The sequence below is a fragment of the Marmota marmota genome, unplaced genomic scaffold, assembly GCF_001458135.2.
Source record: "Marmota marmota marmota unplaced genomic scaffold, marMar, whole genome shotgun sequence".
In the NCBI taxonomy this organism is placed as follows: Eukaryota; Metazoa; Chordata; class Mammalia; order Rodentia; family Sciuridae; genus Marmota; species Marmota marmota.
In genome coordinates this window covers 9,139,825-9,157,557 of record NW_026000153.1, presented here as the reverse complement: position 1 = coordinate 9,157,557, position 17,733 = coordinate 9,139,825, and the positions used below count along the sequence as shown (strand labels likewise).

The following is a 17,733-nucleotide window of genomic DNA, read 5'->3' as shown; positions in this document are numbered from 1 at the left end:
TGCCTTTTTTTTTTTTTTTTTTTGCAAAACAGTGGAGTATGATCACTATGTGAAGCCTTTTTTAAAAAATTGTGTTGGCAGTGGCACATGCCCATAATCCCAGCAACTGGGGAGACTGAGGCAGTAGGATAACAAGTTTGAGGCCAGCCTCAGCAACTTAGTGAGACCCCATTTTAAAATAAAAAGGGATGGGGCTAGGGTTGTGCCTCAGTGGTAGTGTTTTGTTTTTTTTATCGTACTGGGGATTTAATCCGTGGGCTCTCTACCACTGGGTAGAGAGTGTTTTTGTTGAGAACAGGGTCTTACTAAATTGTCCAGATTGGGGTTAAATTTGTGATCCTCCTACCTCAACGTCTCAAGTGACTAGGATTACAGGTGTGCACCACTGTGCCTGCTCACTTTTTAATATTTTGAGATAGGGTCTCACCACCCTAAAATTCCAAAGGAATTAGTTATTGGATTTATTCTGATGAAGGGAGACGGGATCAAGTTGAGAACCAAAGCATTATAGTATATTGAAATGTTGCAAAACAATCTCACTGTTAGTTGACTTAAGAAAAAAGGAGAACTAGAACTAGAAAGCAAATAGAAACTGATAGGTTTTAACCTTAGGGTTAAATTGAGTTCACCCTGTATATTTACCTTTTTAGTCCTTAAAACACAGTCTAGCTGGAGCTGGGCTGGGGCTCAGTGGTAGTGTACTTGCCTGGCATGTGTGAGGCACAGGCTTGTTTTCAGCACCACATATAAAAAAATAAAATAAAGGTCTGTCAACAACTAAAAATAAATAAATAAATAAATAAAAACAAAAAAGAAATCAGTCTAGTTAGGACTTGTTTTTTGTTTTTTTTTTTTTACTTAGGAAGTAGCTAGTGAGTAGCAGAGTCAGCATTCAGTCTAATCTTGACTCTCTTTGAAACTTTTAGGGAAAGTTGCTCCTTCTGGGTAATTTTGTCAATTAATATATGGCTGATCTTTAATTTTTTTTCTCTTTAGGGAAAAAAAGGATCAAAGTGTTTGATCTGGGGATCAAACCCAGGGCCTTGTACATGGTAGGCACGTGCTATACCATGGAACTATATCCCAGCCCTGATCTTTAAAATTCTTAAATTTTTCCAAACTACATGTTATATATATGATGTTTCCTATTGTATTTTGTGCACAACTTTGTGTGTGTGTGTTTGTGCGTGTGTACCTTGTATATTTGGGGATGGCTTATCCTCAAATCCTAAACAAAAAATTGAAAAAACAATTATGTTTATTTATTGAATATATAAAGACATTTTTCTTGTCATTATGCCCTAAAAAAATACAGTATAACAATTGCTGATACAGTATTTACATTCTGAGAGGTATTATTGGTAATATAGAAATGATTTGAAATATCCAGAGGATGCATGTATTTCATATGCAAATACTGTGCCATTTTATATAAGGAACTTGGGCACCTTGGATTTGGGCATTTTCGGGGATTCTGGAACCAATGCCTGGTGGATACTAAGGGACAACTGTATGTACTATATGTGTGTGTCTTTGTGTTCCAAATTTTGGTAAGGTGGGAAAATATGTCTCTCATTCCATGACTGTTTTGTAATTCTCTGTGTATGTATATGTATTTAATTCTGATTTTATGGCCTGAGTCTCAAAGACGTAAAAAATCTGAACATCATCTCAGTACAGATTGATTCATGTACTTTAGTGGAGCAGAGACACATTTGGATCAGAACATCTTTTTCTGTTTTTGTTTGGTACTGGGATTGAACTCAGATCCTAACACATGCTAGACAAGTGCTTACCACCAACCTATGTCTGCAGCCCTTTGTATTTTTTATTTTAAGACAGGCTCTCACTAAATTGGTGAGGCTGGTCTCAAATTCATACGCCTTCTGCCCCAGCCTTCCAGACAGAGTAGCTGGGATTATGTGTGTGCCTCTGTGCTTGACTTCTAAGTATTCTCTTGAAAAAAAAAAAAAAACATATAATCTGTGGTTTTATTACTAGACAGTGGTGTAAAATATGAGATTATGGGTGAGAGCTTAGTAGTTGATAAATCTGTTGTTTTAAATTTCAGCTCTGCTACTTTTTAATGGTTTATCCTTAGACAAGATATTTCACTTTTCTAAGCCCCAGTTTCCAGTTATCTTAGAATGGAGACAATTTGCCTAAATACTTCTTGCCCCCTTGACTCTTCAGGGTTATATATTAAGAATTATATTCTTAGTAGTGTCTTCTCAGGTTAAGATTTACCTAATGTAGCAAAAAACATTTATACCACATAGTAGTTATTCAGTAAATATTAATTCTCTTATGCCCTGCTTTCTGTACTACAGCTAATTTTGTCTAACTTTCTGTTAGATATAGAACTCTCTTATAGTACATTCAATTAAATAATGAATTTATAAAATGCATTATTTATAGGCATTACTTTATTGGAGCCCTCAGATTTCATTTTAAGCTACTGATATTTAATTTTACTAAAACTGTATGAGAAACATAGTTATTATAAAGCATAAAGCTTCCACATACATTTGAATCACTTTGGAATCCTCCCTAATAAAAAACGTGCTCAGTTCATATGATTCATTGTGGATTTCAAAAAATATTAACTCGTGCAGTTCACTTTCAAGGATTTGCAATCATGTGGCATAGCTTTAGAGAAGTCTTTTTTAGGAAGACAGGGGCGATACTGAGGATTGAACCCAGGACTCTGTCTGTTCAAGCTGTTTTTGAGACAGGGTCTCGCTAAATTGCCTAGGCTGCCTCAAACTTATAATCTTTGTATGTTAGCCTTTGAGTAGCTGGTATTATAGCCTTGTAACACTATGTCCTATGGAAAATCTTAATAATTAAGGTCTCATGAGTCCTTGAATTGTGATCCATCATTTGTAAGGAATTTGTCCATTGTCAATATCTATTTTCCCTTGAGTCTTTATGTCTTACAATGTTGAGCACCACAAAATTAAAAAAGGTTTGTAGAAAATGATTAATGCATTTAGATAAATAAAAGTAATTTATAATTTTCACAGCCTTAAAAAAATCATTGTACTACATGTGCTTCCTTTATTTTCTTTGTATTTTTTTGTGGGAGATCGGGGGAGGGAGGTACTAGATATTGAATCCAGGGCCTCATACATCTCATGCATGCTAGGCAAGCACCTTGTCAACTTAGCTACATCCCCAACCCCTTTTCGTTTTGTTTGTTTATTTATTTATTTATTGGGATGCTGGGGATTTAACCCAGGGCTTCATGCATGCTAGACAAGCCCTCTTCCTTTAGGCTACATCCTCAGTCCCCTTTTTGTTATTTTCTATGTATATGAAAATTAAGTATAGTTTTTCTACAAATGACATCATACTGTGACATTGTTAATAATGTTTCTCTAATTAATTTATTCCCTGATCACAAATTTAATACTTATTATAATTTATTTAGCCAGTTCTTCATTGTTGAACATTTTAGATAGTTTTCCCCCATTATTTTTAGGGTTGTGTTTTGTTTTTGTTTTTGTTTTTTTTTTTGGTACTGGGGATTGGACTCGGGAGCACTCGATCACTGAGCCACCTCCCCAGCCCTGTTTTGTATTTTAGAGACAGGGTCTCACTGAATTACTTAGCACCTTGCTGTTCCTGAGGCTGGCTTGAATTTGTGATCCTCCTGCCTCAGCCTCGGAGCCTCTGGGATTATAGGCGTGTGCACTGTGTCGGCTTTCCCCCATTTTTCATTACAGTAAACAATGGATCAGTGAATGTATTTGTAGCTACTGTGTTTGTACTTGTCTGTGATTGTTTAAATGGATTTAGGGGGGTCAAGGGTTGTGTACAAATATGTCCCTTTTTTTTTTCTTTCACTTTTTCATTTAAAAGTACTCAGAAGTGAACCCAGGGGCACTTTACCATTGAGCTAGGTCCCCAGCAGTTTTAATTTTTATTTTACAACAGTGTTTCACTAAATAGCTGAGGCTGGCTTCCAATTTATGATCCTCTTGCTTTAGTATCTTGAGTTGCGGGGATTATAGGTGTACCCGGAAATTATAGATGTGCACTGCTATGTCCGGCTTCAAAGAAACTTTTTTTTTGCGGGGGGGTGGGGGGGGTGGGGGGGGGTGGGGGGGTGAACCTGGGGTGCTTATCACCAAATTACATTTCCAGCCTTTTGTATTTCTGATTTTGAGACAGGTCTCACTAAGTTGCTTAGGATCTTGCTAAATTCCTGAGGCTGGCCTTGAACTTGGAATCTTATATCAGCCTCCCAGGTCTCTAGTATTATAGGCATGTACCACCATACCATATCCAGCCTGAGAAACGTTTTGGTAGCAAAATAGGAAGTGGTAATTTTCAGCATTTTAGGTTCATTGAATAATTGACAGTATGTAAAAAGCTCTGACTAGTTATTCAGAAGTGTGAGTATATATTCCTTTCTCCATTGACAAAGACATCCATACTTTTAATAATAAAAACAGACTTCCAATTTCAGTGTGATAATGGGAGGAAGATAATCTTGCAGGAATTTGAGTCCTGTATGAGAAGTTCTCTGCTCTTTTGTATATTAATTTAAAATCTGGAGCTTGCCAATAAGAGCAATATGAATGGTTTCTGTTTGTATGATAATGAATAAGGAAGCTCCAAATCAACAGGGTGCATTCATTATGAACAGAGATCAAAGTCCATCCTGCTGCTAAAGAACCTGTTTTTATGACTTCTTGCTTCTTTGTATCTAGTCTGAAAATAATAAATTATTTGAAGCAAAATTCATTTTCTTATGCTTCTCTTATGCCCTTGTTCTTTTCTTGTGGTACATTTTCTTTTTCTTTTTTTTTTAATATTTACTTTTTAGTGTTTTTTTTTTTTTTAAGGAGGACACAATATCTTTATTTATTTGTTTATTTTTTTAATGGTGCTGAGGATCGAACCCAGTGCCTCACGCATGCCAGGAGAGTGTGCTACCACTTGAGCCACAGGACTGGGGGTGTAGCTTAGTGGTAAGGTGCCCCTGGATTCATCCTTTAGTACCAAAAAATAAAATACATATGGCACCTAAACACATGATATGATCATTTGTTTATCATTCCTTAGACATTCTTATACAAAGATTTTTCCTCCCAAAATAGGGCTCTTGCTTTAGATACTCAACTTTTTGGCTCCTTACAATACTAGACCATGTATGTCTCAATGAGTACCATGTAGATTGTATATATTTCAGTAGTACACCATGTACATTTCAATGTATGTGTACCATCTAGTAATCTGCAGGAATGGATTCTGTAGTCAGAGAAGCCTGTTTTTTAATCCATTTCTGCCAGTTACCAGCTATAAGCTTTAATTTACTGTAAAATGAGGATGTTAATAGCACATGCCTTCTAGATTCCTTTTGTTTTGATTTTTTGGCATTGGGGATTGAACCCAGGGGTGTTTTACTAGGGAGCCACATCCCCATCCCCTCCCCCGCTTTTTTTTTTAATTTTGGAACAGGGTTTTGCTGAGTTGGCTGGCTTTGAATTTGCAATCCACCTGCCTCTGCCTCCCAAATTGTTGGGGCTAAAGGTGTGTACCACTATACCCAGTTTAGGATTATTTTAAGTATTACATGGAATGAGGAATGTCAGGTACTTAGAATTTAATACATTTAGTTATTTTTCATAATAAATTTTAAGAGCTGCTTAATTTTTTTTTTTTTTTTTTTTTTTTGTGTGTGTGTGTATGTGGTGCTGGGGATTGAACCTAGGGCCTTATGCATGGGAGGCAAGCACTCTACTATATCCTCAGCCCAAGAGATGCTTAATTTTTAAATTTCATGTGTGGGTTGCAATTTATCCATTCCTCCTGTATTGTTACAGCCCCTCCCCCCACCTTTTAAAATTTTGTTAAGGGTTTCACTATATTACCCAGGTCAGCCTCAAACTTGTTGGTCCTCATGCCTCTCAGCCTCTTGAGTAGCTGGGATTACAGGTGTGCATCATTGCCCTGGCTTCTCCTATGTTATTGATCATTTAGGTATTGGCATTGAGGTCTGCAGTATCCCAGTGTTATAAAACAAATCTGTAATAAACTTCCTTGCAACAAAATATTTGTGCATTGACCTATTCCTTAGGATAAATCGACACAAAATTGAGCTGGGTGGTACATACCTGCAATCTCAGCTACTTGGAAGGCTGAGGCAGGAGGATGGTTTGAGTCTAGGAGTTGCAGACTGGAAAATACAAGCAAGACCTGATCTCTAAAAGAAAAAACAAGGGGCTGGGTTTGTGGCTTTGTGGCAGAGCACTTGCCTAGCATGTGTGAGGCATTGGGCTCAATTCTCAGCACCACATAAATAAATTAAAAAAAAAAAAAAAGCAATTAAAAACTTTTTGTGTTGTGCTTAATACAGAATGCTAATTCGGTTACTGAAAAAGCTGAAATATTGCCTGCAGAGTAGAGAGAGAGTGCTGATAAAATAATATATATTTACATATTTGTAGGTTAGTTATGTTCCTAATGATAAAGCTTCCCTGAGCTCATATTCTAACTTATCTCTCAGGTCCTGACATGATATTAGCATATTGCCAACCTACTACTCAGTTTAAAAGCAAGACTGGTTCTCTTCAAAAAAATAAAAATTTTTTAATCACAACAGTTCCATTGCTGTTTTTTCTTTCTTTCTTTTCTTCTTTTTTTATAGAAAACTTCAAACTTCTTTAATCTGTTCTGTGAATCTGTTGTAAGGAAATGATCCACTATTTTTTTTCCCCCGCTGCTTTTATTTTTAACAGAAAAGGAACATTTTTCCAGGTTTTTTGTTTTGTTTTGTTTTGTTTTTTTCTTTTTGGACAGACTCTCCCTTGTTGCCTCAACTGATCTTGAAAGAGCTAGACCTGGTCACCTATAGTCCCAGGTGCTCTGGAGGCTTAAGCTTGAACTCCTGCCTCAGTCTCCTTGAGCAGATCAGATTACAGCTGTGCACCACTGCCCAAGACTTCCAAGCAGTTGGGATGGCAGGCTTCCAGGCCCAGTTCTTCCATTTGTTTTTTTAATAAAGCTTAGTATTCATATTTTATGTCATTGTCTTATTAAACTTTATTTTTAAATATGAAAAAATATGTAGATATACATAAAAATCACTTTAAATCTACTGCCCTGTAGTAAAGACTACTCATATTCTATTGACTGCATCATGTCTTTGTTCACAAGCCTTAAATGAGATCTTTTATTTTTACTTATAAATAAAATTCATGTAACATAAAATATACCACTTTAACTTTTTTTTTTTTTTAATAACCTTCACCTTCTAATACTGGGAATTGAACCCAGAGCCTCACAAGGCAAGGCTGGCACTCTACTACTGAGCTATATTTTCAGCCCTTTTAAAATTTCGAAACAGGGTTCCACTTGGTTGCCCAGACTGGCTTCAAACTTGTCATCTTCCTACCTTAGCCTCCAGCTGATATTACAGGCATGTGCCCCCAACCTGGACATTTAGCCATTTTTAAGTGTAGTTTGGTGGCTTTAAGTACATTTACATTGTTGTACAACCAGCTCCACCATTCATCCACCTTCAGAATTCTTTTCATCTCCCCAAACAGAAATTGTGTACCCATTGAGCAATAGCTTCCTATCCTCTTTTCCCCAGTGCCCTCCACCACCTACCAAGCCTTTTTTTTTTTTTACTTTGTATTGAAATATATTATTTTTGCTGAAAAGTGCACTTTTCCTAAGCACCCGACAAACCAAAACACCACAAGGAAGGGAATGCATACATTAATGTAGAGGTTCCTTCTTACACTGCAGAGCTGGCTGTCAGTGTTATAATAGTACCGATTTTCCTTCTCTTAATTAACTATCAAGGTTTTTTTCCAATTGCTTGTACTCCGTAGTCTGGTGACTTAGCTCAGAGCCAGGAGGGCTGTCACCCAAAGCATAATAAAGCACTGTGCAGAAGTGCGTCACAAGACTGTTTTTGCATAGGGCTTGGTTAAGGCTTTTGGAACCGCCCTCAGTTGCACCTTGTTCTATATTAGTCCTTCTCAGACAGGAAGAATTTTCTTTCGCTTGTGTAGCCCGTCCGGTTACCTTCAGGGTAAGTGTGTGCATTTCATGTAAACATGAGTTTCTTGTGTTTAACTTTTTATATGATACTTTTTTTGATTCTTTATCTTGTTGAAAATTTGGGGCATTTAAAAATTCAAATTAGGAAATAAAAGTAGAACAATCCATTGTAGTATAAAACTATAGTTTGCAAAGATCTGAATGTATAAAAGTTTCAAGTGTCTTGGGCTCAGAAATTACATTTTATGCATTCTAAGAGTTTCTTGTTTGACATTTTGATGTTAGGAGGAAGCAAAATACCCTAAGGAGTGTTTCAAAGTTGGGGGGAAAAGATCCAATTTTGCTTTTCATTCATTTGCTCTGTGATTTGGTTTTGATGGTAGCTACATGCTTTGTGTCACTAGGATTAGGAATAGTTTATTTTGGCTTAGAATAATAATTAGTTTTTGTTGTGTGCCTCTGAGCCTTACCTCAGGGTATTATAGACTGAGATTACACTGATATATTTTATAAGTTGATAAAAGTTGTATTGCTGATGTAACAATTTGAATATTGAGAATTAAGACTCATACATGGGGCTGAGGATGTACCTCAGTGGTATAGCACTGTGGGTTTGATCCCCAGCACTGCTGTCTGCCCCCCCCCCACAAAAAAAGTAAACAATGTTCTCAAGATTCAAATATGTATATTAAAGTAAAAGTCTCAGACAGTATGCTAAGTTATATTTAAATAATTGAATTCTCCAAGTTTTACAAAGCTTCCCCCCCCCCACTTTATTTTTTTAAAATATTTATTTCTTTTAGTCATACACAATGCCTTTATTTTTATTTATTTATTTTTATGTGATGCTGAGAATCGAACCCAGGGCCTTGCACATACCAGGCAAGAGCTCTACTGCTAAGCCATAACCCCAGCCCCATCATTTTCCCCCCCAACTTTAAATCAGAAAAATTAAATCTGCAGCAGGCCATTTCATAAAGTAGTTAGTTTTTTTTTTTTTTTTTTGGTGGTACTAGGGATCGAACCCAGGATCTTCCACATGTTAGATGAGTGCTCTACCAACGGAGCTATACCCTCAGCCCTTTGCTCAGTTGTATTACCCAAGCTCCGCATCTGTGGACAGAGCTTGCCATCTGTGCTATTGTTCTAGGACAAAGTCAAGGGCAGAAGAACTCAAGGGTGCCTCAAGGGTCATCAGTATCAGTTACTTAATTTCTACCTGTCCTGGTTTATTCATCTTGAAAACTGCCATTGGGTGTTAGAATTAATGAGAGCAGGAAGGATAAAGGAATGCATTCTCAGCTCTGATATTGTCTATTTTCACAAGTATCTAAAATTCTGACTGATCTGTTTTTACCAAGATAATTTGTATGAATTGCTAATTTTTATTTATTTTAATATTTATTTTTTAGTTGTAGTTAGACACGATACCTTTTTTTAATTTATTTTTATGTGGTGCTGAGGATCAAACCCAGGGCCTTGCATGTGCTAGATGAGGGCTCTACCACTGAGCCACAACCCCAGCCCAGAATTGCTAATTTTTAAATAAATAACCTTTGAAATTTGTTTCTTATTCTCTTTCCTCCTCTATTATCCCTTTTATTCAGTTTCATTTTTGTGTTATATCTATTGAGTAAGTTTCACTTTCCCGTTTGTGCAATCTTTTTCATTGCTGAATTAAAATTCTCAGGGAGAATTATTGAAATGCCACAAAATGATTCTAACCTTACAAAACAACAACAACAAATTTATAGTTTGCTTTTTCATGTGCTAACCCTTCTAAGAAAGTGACATCTTTAAAACAAACAAACAAACAAAAAATAAGCTTGCGGGGAATGGGGAGTGGTGGCAGAGGCAGGAGAATCGCAGGTTTGAACCCAGCCTGGGCAACAACATAGTGAGACCCAGACTCAAAATAAAAGAATCAAAAGGGTTGGGGATGTAGGTCAGTTGAAGAGTGCCCCTGGGTTCAAAAAGAAAATATACAGGTCTTTAAAAATACTTAGTTTGCATTCGGATACTTTAAGACTTGTTTTAAAGCAAATGAATTTTTTTCATGTAGACATACCGATTTTCATTAATTGACTTGTGAAATATTAGAATGACATACCATATCTAGAATTTTTACTTATCAAGTTTGTGCCATTTAAGTGAAATTCTTACCTCTTATTCAGTCTTTAGCCTTGTTCTACACATCCCTTGTCATGAACACTGCTATGGTAGAAACCTTAGCCTCATATTGAAAGAATACGGAATAAATTTTCTTCAGTTTTCACATTTTTTTCCAGTACACATTTGAAGATCCCAGATCTAAGAACTTTAAAACCACCTTTGAAGAGAGTTCAGAGTCCAAGGGTAGTGTTTTCTATTTTTGAATTTGTCTTCTACACTTGATGTGTTTTTTCCAGCAACTCTTCTGTTGAAGCATCTGCAACAGATGACTGTTGGCAGAGCAAGCAGAACTTTGTATACACCAGGTATAGGTTTACAAACCTATTGGTTAAAAATACACTGTCCTCATTTTCAATGTCTGTCTTTGGATAGTGCCAGAAGGCTGACATTTATGCCGTAGTCTTTATACTTTTATAAGTGATACAGAACCTCAGATTTTTACAAAAGGATAGCAGTATCATTTCATGTGAGATCATCTTTGAATAAGGATGGATTCTAGTCAGATTAACAGTGATGATTGGGAAGTATGAGAGCTCTTCAGTTGAAATTTGCATATCCGTGAATTATTAAAAGCTGGTTATTTTCAAGTTTCTGATCACTCCATGTTTTTGTTAAGATATTTGAAGAGACCATTAGAATCATTTTTTGGTTTTAATGGGGATTGAACCCAGAGGCACCCTAGAGCTGTATCCGCAACCAACAAACCCACCCTTCCTTCCTCCCTTTTTGTCTCACTCTGACCCAGGGTGCTGTATCATTGAGCTACATCCCCAGCTTTCTTTTCTTTTCTTTTCCTTTTTTGTTTGTTTGTTTTTTGTTTTTGTGGGGTTTTTTTTGTTTGTTTTGTTTTGTTTTTGGTAGCAGCGATTGAACCTAGGGTCACTTAGCCACTGAGCCTCATCCCTAGCCCCCTTTTTTTTTTTTTTTTTTTTAAGTATGCTTTTTTTTTTAAATTTATTTATTTTTTTAATGTTTATTTTTTAGTTTTCGGCGGACACAACATCTTTGTTTGTATGTGGTGCTGAGGATCGAACCCGGGCCGCACGCACGCCAGGCGAGCACGCTACCGCTTGAGTCACATCCCCAGCCCCCTAGCCCCTTTTATTTTTAACTTTGAGACAAGTTGCTGAGGCTGACCTGGAACTTTGAATATTCCTGTCTCAACCTCCTGAGTTGCTGGGCTTACAGTAGGAGCCACTGCAACTGGCTTTGTTATACACCTTTTAATAATAAAATTTAAGAAAAAGTCAAATTTTCCTCCTTCAATTAAGTTGCTCTTTGAAGTAATTTTTTTTTTCTTTCCTTTTTTGGGTAGCAGGGATTAGACCCAAGGGCACTTAACTACTGAGTTACATCCCTAGCTGGTTTTATATTTTATTTTGAGACAGGGTCGTGCTAAGTTGCTCAGGGCCTACCTAGGTGGCTAAGGCTGACTTTGAACTTGGAATTCTCTTACCTCAGCCTCCTGAGTTACTGGGATTACAGGCATGTGCCACTTCACCTGGATGAAACAGAATTTTAATTATAAAATTTTACTTATCTGGACTAAAGTAAAAATCAATATAGAGTGAAAATAAATTAGTAATTTTCCCTATGGTTTATAGTGCAAGAAAGACAAAGTCAGAATAATGATAAGGGAAATTTTTATAACTTTTTGGTTTAATGAATAAATACATATAAACTTTACCAAAACATCTAAAATATGTACATTGTGCCAGATATTATGTTAGATTCAAACACAACTCAGATCTTAGTTGTATTATGCTACAAAATGATATTTATTTATTCATTTATTTAGGTGGTGATAGGGATTGAACCCAGGGATACTTCCCACTCTGGAAGATTTTATTATAAGAAAATGGAATGGAAATTTTTTTTTGTACATTTTGATTTTTTTTGTATATTTTTATTCTTTTTTTTTTGTACTGGGGATTGAACCCAGAGGCACTTTACCACTGAGTTATACCCACAGTTGGTTTTACATTTTATTTCAAAACAGGGTCTCCATAAGTTGCTTAGGGCCACGCTAAACTGCTGAGGCTGGCCTCAAACTTGTGATCCTCCTGCCTTAGCCTCCGAAGTTGCTGGGATTACAGTCATGTACCACCAGACCTGGTTGATTTCTTCATTCTTCTTACTTTGTTTCATTTTTATATTCCTACATTGATTCAGTAGTGCCAACACATAATTTTTCTACAACTGTATCCTTCCATTCAGAGAAAATGTTGATAAAATATTCTTGCAATTAAGCATTTTCTTGCAAATATGAACTTAATATTCATATCTTCTTAGCACCATATAAATTCTTGTGTATAATATTTTAAAGCCAAAACTTGGCTGGATAGAGTAAATCCTTTGCTGAACTTCTTGGAAAAGAGAAAAAGATGTCTGAGATAACATGGCATTTAAATAATACCAAAAGGACCCTCTTAGTATGTCATTAGCATACATGAAGAGCCTGAAATTTATGTATGTCACGTATACCTTTTTTTTTCTCTCCCTTTTGCTGTGACATCACCTGGGGAAAATGCAGAAGATTGGATAGCCAAGATATGACTAATCAAGAGCCTGCTGTGCTTAACAAAATGGTGGGTATTTGATTATTTCCAGTTCCATTTATTATGGTGAATCTTCACCTCTTTTGCTTCTCTCTCTAATCAGATAATTTTGGGACTGAAACTTTATATGGATAGAACCTCACATTGCTTGTTGAATTAATTTTAAAGGTATCTTTGAATTTTTTTTTCCTTGAAATAAAATGAGTGTTTTCTCAGCACATGAAATGGTTATTTTATTCCTTTTACTGCTAATATTTCTTTGCTCAACAACACATTTAAACCATACAGAATGAATCCCCCCTACCCACCAGTACTGAGGATCAAACCCAAGGCTTTATACATGCTAGGCAAGCAATCTACCACTGAGTAGAATGCCCTTAAATTTTTTTTTAATATTTATTTTTTTAGTTGTAGGTGGACAACTAAATTTTTACATATTTTTATGTGGTACTGAGGATCTAACCCAGTGCCTCACACATGCCAGGTAAGCACTCTACCTCTGAGCCACAACCCCAGCCCTTAATTTTTTTTTAATATTTCTTGCACAACAATTGAGTTTGTGTATTAGGATGAGTTAAGAAAAATATAGGCTTTGAAACTATAGATAGCCTTAAATCTCAACTCATTCCTACAGTCAGATACTCTTCTCCTGAGCTATGCCCCACCCTTAACTCATTTCTTAATGGCTATGATGTCATTGATTGAGGGCAATAATCTGACCACTGTGAAATCACCAACTTCATGTTGCTCTCATATATAATGAAAAAGTATGAAGCTGGGTGTGGTGGTACATTCCTGTAATAGAGCAACTAGGGAGGCTGAGGCAGAAGGCCAGCCTCAGCAATTTAGCAAGGCCCTACTAAGCAATAGTAAGACCCTATCTCCAAAAAAAAAAGTATGTAATATTTGTAATAGCACAAACTAAGCGCTCAGTAAATAATCTGCACGTTAGTGTTTTAGACATGTAAGTAGCAGATTTAGTAGTACACATTTGCATCAGTTCTCTATATTCACAACGTTGAATCCTAGAAATAACAATTTAGAAAACGCTTTTCTTCCTTTATTTAACTGATTACAAAAATAAAAATTGTACATATCAGTGGGATATCAGATTTTTTGCTATATGTAGACATTGTGCAATGTTTGTCAATTTATTTTATTTTTTTGATACCATGGATTAAACCCAGGGATGATTAGCCACTGAGCTTATCCCCAGCCCTTTTTGTATTTTATTTAGAGACAGGGTCTCACTGAGTTGCTTAGCACCTCACTTTTGCTGAGGCTGGCTTTCAACTGGCCATCTTCCTGCCTTCATCTCCCGAGTTTCTGGGATTACTGGCTTGCACCCCTGCACCCCACTTTTACAGTACATACTTCTTATCTATAGTCCTTCCCTGTGCAGTAGTGTACCAGAACTTTTGACTCTTAAATGTAGCTTAGTATCCACTGGTTAACCTAAAAACCTGTTTTAAAGAAAGAGCTACCTAACTGGGGTTGTAGCTCAGTTATGGAGCACTTGCCTAGCATGTGTGAAGCACTGGGTTCGATTCTCAGCACCATATATAAATAAAATAAAGATCCATTGACAACTAAGAAAGTATTTTAAAAAAAAGAAAAACTACTTCGTGATCTATTTTATTTTTCTTTTGGTTCTTTTTGTTGTTGTTCTTCCTCTGTTCCTCTTTTTAATTTTTCTTCTTTTTTTCCATTTTTTTCTGCTTTGAGCCTATAACTTAGAACATAACTTAGCAAGGAGATATATTAGTCATGCTTGGTAAATCTCTTGTTCAGTTTACTTTGTCTTAGCCAGTATATGATTGAAGTCAAAAGTTGACTCAAAGTGATGATTAAGTCGTCAGTTTAGTTATTGCTGTTTTGTTAAACCATATGGATCTGTATGTTTTTCAAAACTATTCCAACATTGCCTGTTTTGTATCGTTCAATCCATATGGACATGGACATGATACATCTGTTACATGTTCTGGTGTTTGATTCATTGGGATTGAGCATATATCTCTATAAAATTAAACCAGTCTAAAACTCTTACTTTTGTTGACTTTTTTAACCCAAAATAAATACAAAGTGATGTAGAAATTTTCTACCGTTAGAAACAATGTAACGATAATGGTACCCTTTATATGATTTGTTACTGGTTGGGGCCAGGACCCTCTAACTCTTGTCTCTTTTAGAAGCAAGTAGTAATAAATTCAAACTATTAAATTATTCAGGAAAACAAGTAAAAGTTGTGGTTTTTTTCCTTTATTCTTCATTGTATTAATTTGTACCATTTTTGATTTGAGCTTGTTTTTTTTTCTAAAAATGTTGATAGATCTCATACATTGACAGGTCCTCAGGGTGTTACTTTTCTTGTGATCTGGCTCTAAACCTCTCCCTCCAGATTTACACACTCTTTTCTCTGCACAGTTAAGTTCAAGCTGGGTGTGGTAGCACATGCTTGTAATCCCCGTGACTGAGGCTGAGACAGGAGGATCACAGATGCAAGGCTAATTTAGGCAAAACAGCAATAACCTGTCAAGGGAGGGAGAGTGGGAGGGAAGAAAATGACCTGCCTCAAGGAGTGCCTTTAACCAACTGAGGACCTGTGAAGAGTCATTTGAGGCTCCATCATGAGTATTCTCCACAGTAAAAAGTTTCAATTTCTGATCTGGCTCTCTGACTAATTCTGTGACTGATTGTGTAACTTTGGGCAAATCACTTAATCTTTCTGAGCTTGTTTCCCTTCTGTAGAATAAGATATTTCAATTAAATAAAGTCATGTGAAAGAACCTTGTAAAGTTTAAAGCACCACAAAATGCTAATCATTATTAGTAAGTGGCACATATCACTTCCAGATCTGAAATTTATTAAAAGTATTGAAAACATTTTTTGGACTCTCAAATAAAATAAAATGCCAATATCCCCCCTACATTTCCCAGTCCATGTCAAGTGGTTGCCAGAGACAGCAGCATGGCACAGTCTAGAGCTCCCAAACTCAGAGTCTTCAAGGGTCAAGCTAATGGTTGTTAAGGAGGAAAGGGTGTAAATGACTGTGATTAACTGGAGACTGGGGCCAGGCTAGAGGAGGTGGCTACTACTTGGTTCTGGGCTTGTGGCCAGATCTCCACATTTTTCATGAAACGCCAGAAAGCAGGTATTTTAACTGAAACCTCCTAGTTCTTAAATGTTGGCAGCTCTTTTACACTTGAAAACTAGAGGCCCACATGTGCAAACAGGCCCCTAGTCCAATCTCTGTTACAGACTGTTCTAAATTAAAAGGACTGTAATTAAACTCTGAACACCTGGGTTGGGACTCAGACTCTGTACCTTACTTTATGTGTGATCATTTAACTTTTCAGACTGTCACTATTTTATTTACAAAATAATAATTGTATAAGATAATATCTGCAAAGCATTGGCACGATGGATATGTGAATACTTATTCACTCTATAAATGCAAAGAGACACAGCTATCATATAATTAATTGGTAGTGCCTTCAGAATTTTTTTTTTTTTTTTGTATTCTGGACACTCAGTTTTTCCATCATGCTCCAGAAAAGATTATGGTATCTTGGAAAGATAGTGAAGTATGGAGTCAGAGACCTGGGTCCAAGTTTTGGCTGTGACCTTACACTATAAGCTCTAGTTTCCTTATTTCTAAATACAGATCACATCTGCCTTGCAGATAAGATTATTGAGAAAATGTTTATAAAGACCTAGAACAGTATCTACTCATTGTCAACCCCTTGCCCTTTCAAGTGATCACAAAAATAAGAGCTGTACACAGGACTCTCATACAGAATGAATGTTCATCATGTCGTGTTGACTGTCCTGCCATGGAAAGGTCAAAGTGCTTTTAAAGGCAAGAATTCCACGGGAGTGGTAGTACACACCTGTAATTCTAACTATTTAAGAGGCTGAAGCTGGAAGACCACAAGTTTGAAGCCAGCTGTGGCATCTTATGGAGACTTATTTCAAAATAAATAATAAGAGTAAGATAAACTGTTCAGTGATAAACTGCCACTGGGTTCACTCCCTAGTACTAGAGGAGACCAAAAAACAAATTCAAGACAAACAGCTGCTTCTCTTTTTCTCACATTAGATCATGCTCTGATAGCTCTCCAATCTCAGCATATACTGCTTCTCCACCCCTTTCTCAGTTGGGTTGGCTCTTCCTCCTTAGCTTCAACACAAGTGATCTTCATTTTTTTCTGTTTCCCTTATATTTTACTGGACTTCTTTGCAATGTGTAGTTATTTGGGTTCCTATATTGCAGTCAATGTTAGCGAATATGTGCCTTGAGTAGAAGCTGTATCTTATTAACACTTTTTATTTCTTACAGAGCTGCTCAATCATTGTCTTATACTTACTGTGTGTTGAATGAATGGATGGATTTGTCCTTCTCTTCCTTGATGTGGAGGAAGGCCAAATATTTGTTAGGAAAGATTGTTATCATAAAAGTTAGAAATGCATGATTTTTTCTTTTTCTTTTCTATTTTTTTTTTTTTGGTACTGGGGATTGAACCCAGGGGCCCTTAACCACTGAGCCACATCCCCAACCCTTTTTATGTTTTATTTTGAGATAGGGTCTTGGCTGAGTTGCTTAGGTCCTTGGTAAGTTGCTGAGACTGGCCTCAAACTTGCGATCCTCCAACCTCAGTTTCTGGAGTCTCTGGGATTACAGGCAGGTACCACTACACCTGTCAGTAATTTTATCATTGGTTAAAATATGAATTGTATTATTTGTATGTAGTAAATTATACTAACCCTTAGTTTGAGTTTAGGTGTAAGAATAACTGCTGGGTATGGTGGTTCATGCCTGTAATCCCAGCTACATGGTAGGCTTTGGCAGGAGGATCAACAGCAAGACCTCTCAAAAGTAAAAATAAAAACAGTAAGGGATGGAGTTCAGTGTTAAAAGTGCCCCTGGATTCAATCCCCAATGTGTGTGGGGGGAGAGGGGGGTAAATACAATACATTATTA

The 17,733-nt window shown here is 36.5% G+C and overlaps 1 protein-coding gene across 3 annotated transcripts in view; it reads left to right on the top strand.

Moving 5' to 3' along the window:
* Nucleotides 1–17,733, top strand: part of Nt5c3a (5'-nucleotidase, cytosolic IIIA) — a 52,420-nt gene that overhangs the window by 15,181 nt on the left and 19,506 nt on the right. The window contains exons 1-2 of one of the 3 annotated variants that reach the window (XM_015490212.2): nucleotides 7,944–8,053; nucleotides 12,728–12,782. The exons of 1 other annotated variant lie outside the window; for it this stretch is intronic. In XM_015490212.2, coding sequence (XP_015345698.1) covers nucleotides 12,747–12,782 — 36 coding nt within the window. In that variant the 5' untranslated portion in view covers nucleotides 7,944–8,053; nucleotides 12,728–12,746. Of the gene's footprint in view, nucleotides 1–7,943; nucleotides 8,054–12,727; nucleotides 12,783–17,733 lie in introns of those variants that run through there. One more of the 3 variants, XM_015490214.2, reaches the window with a different exon arrangement.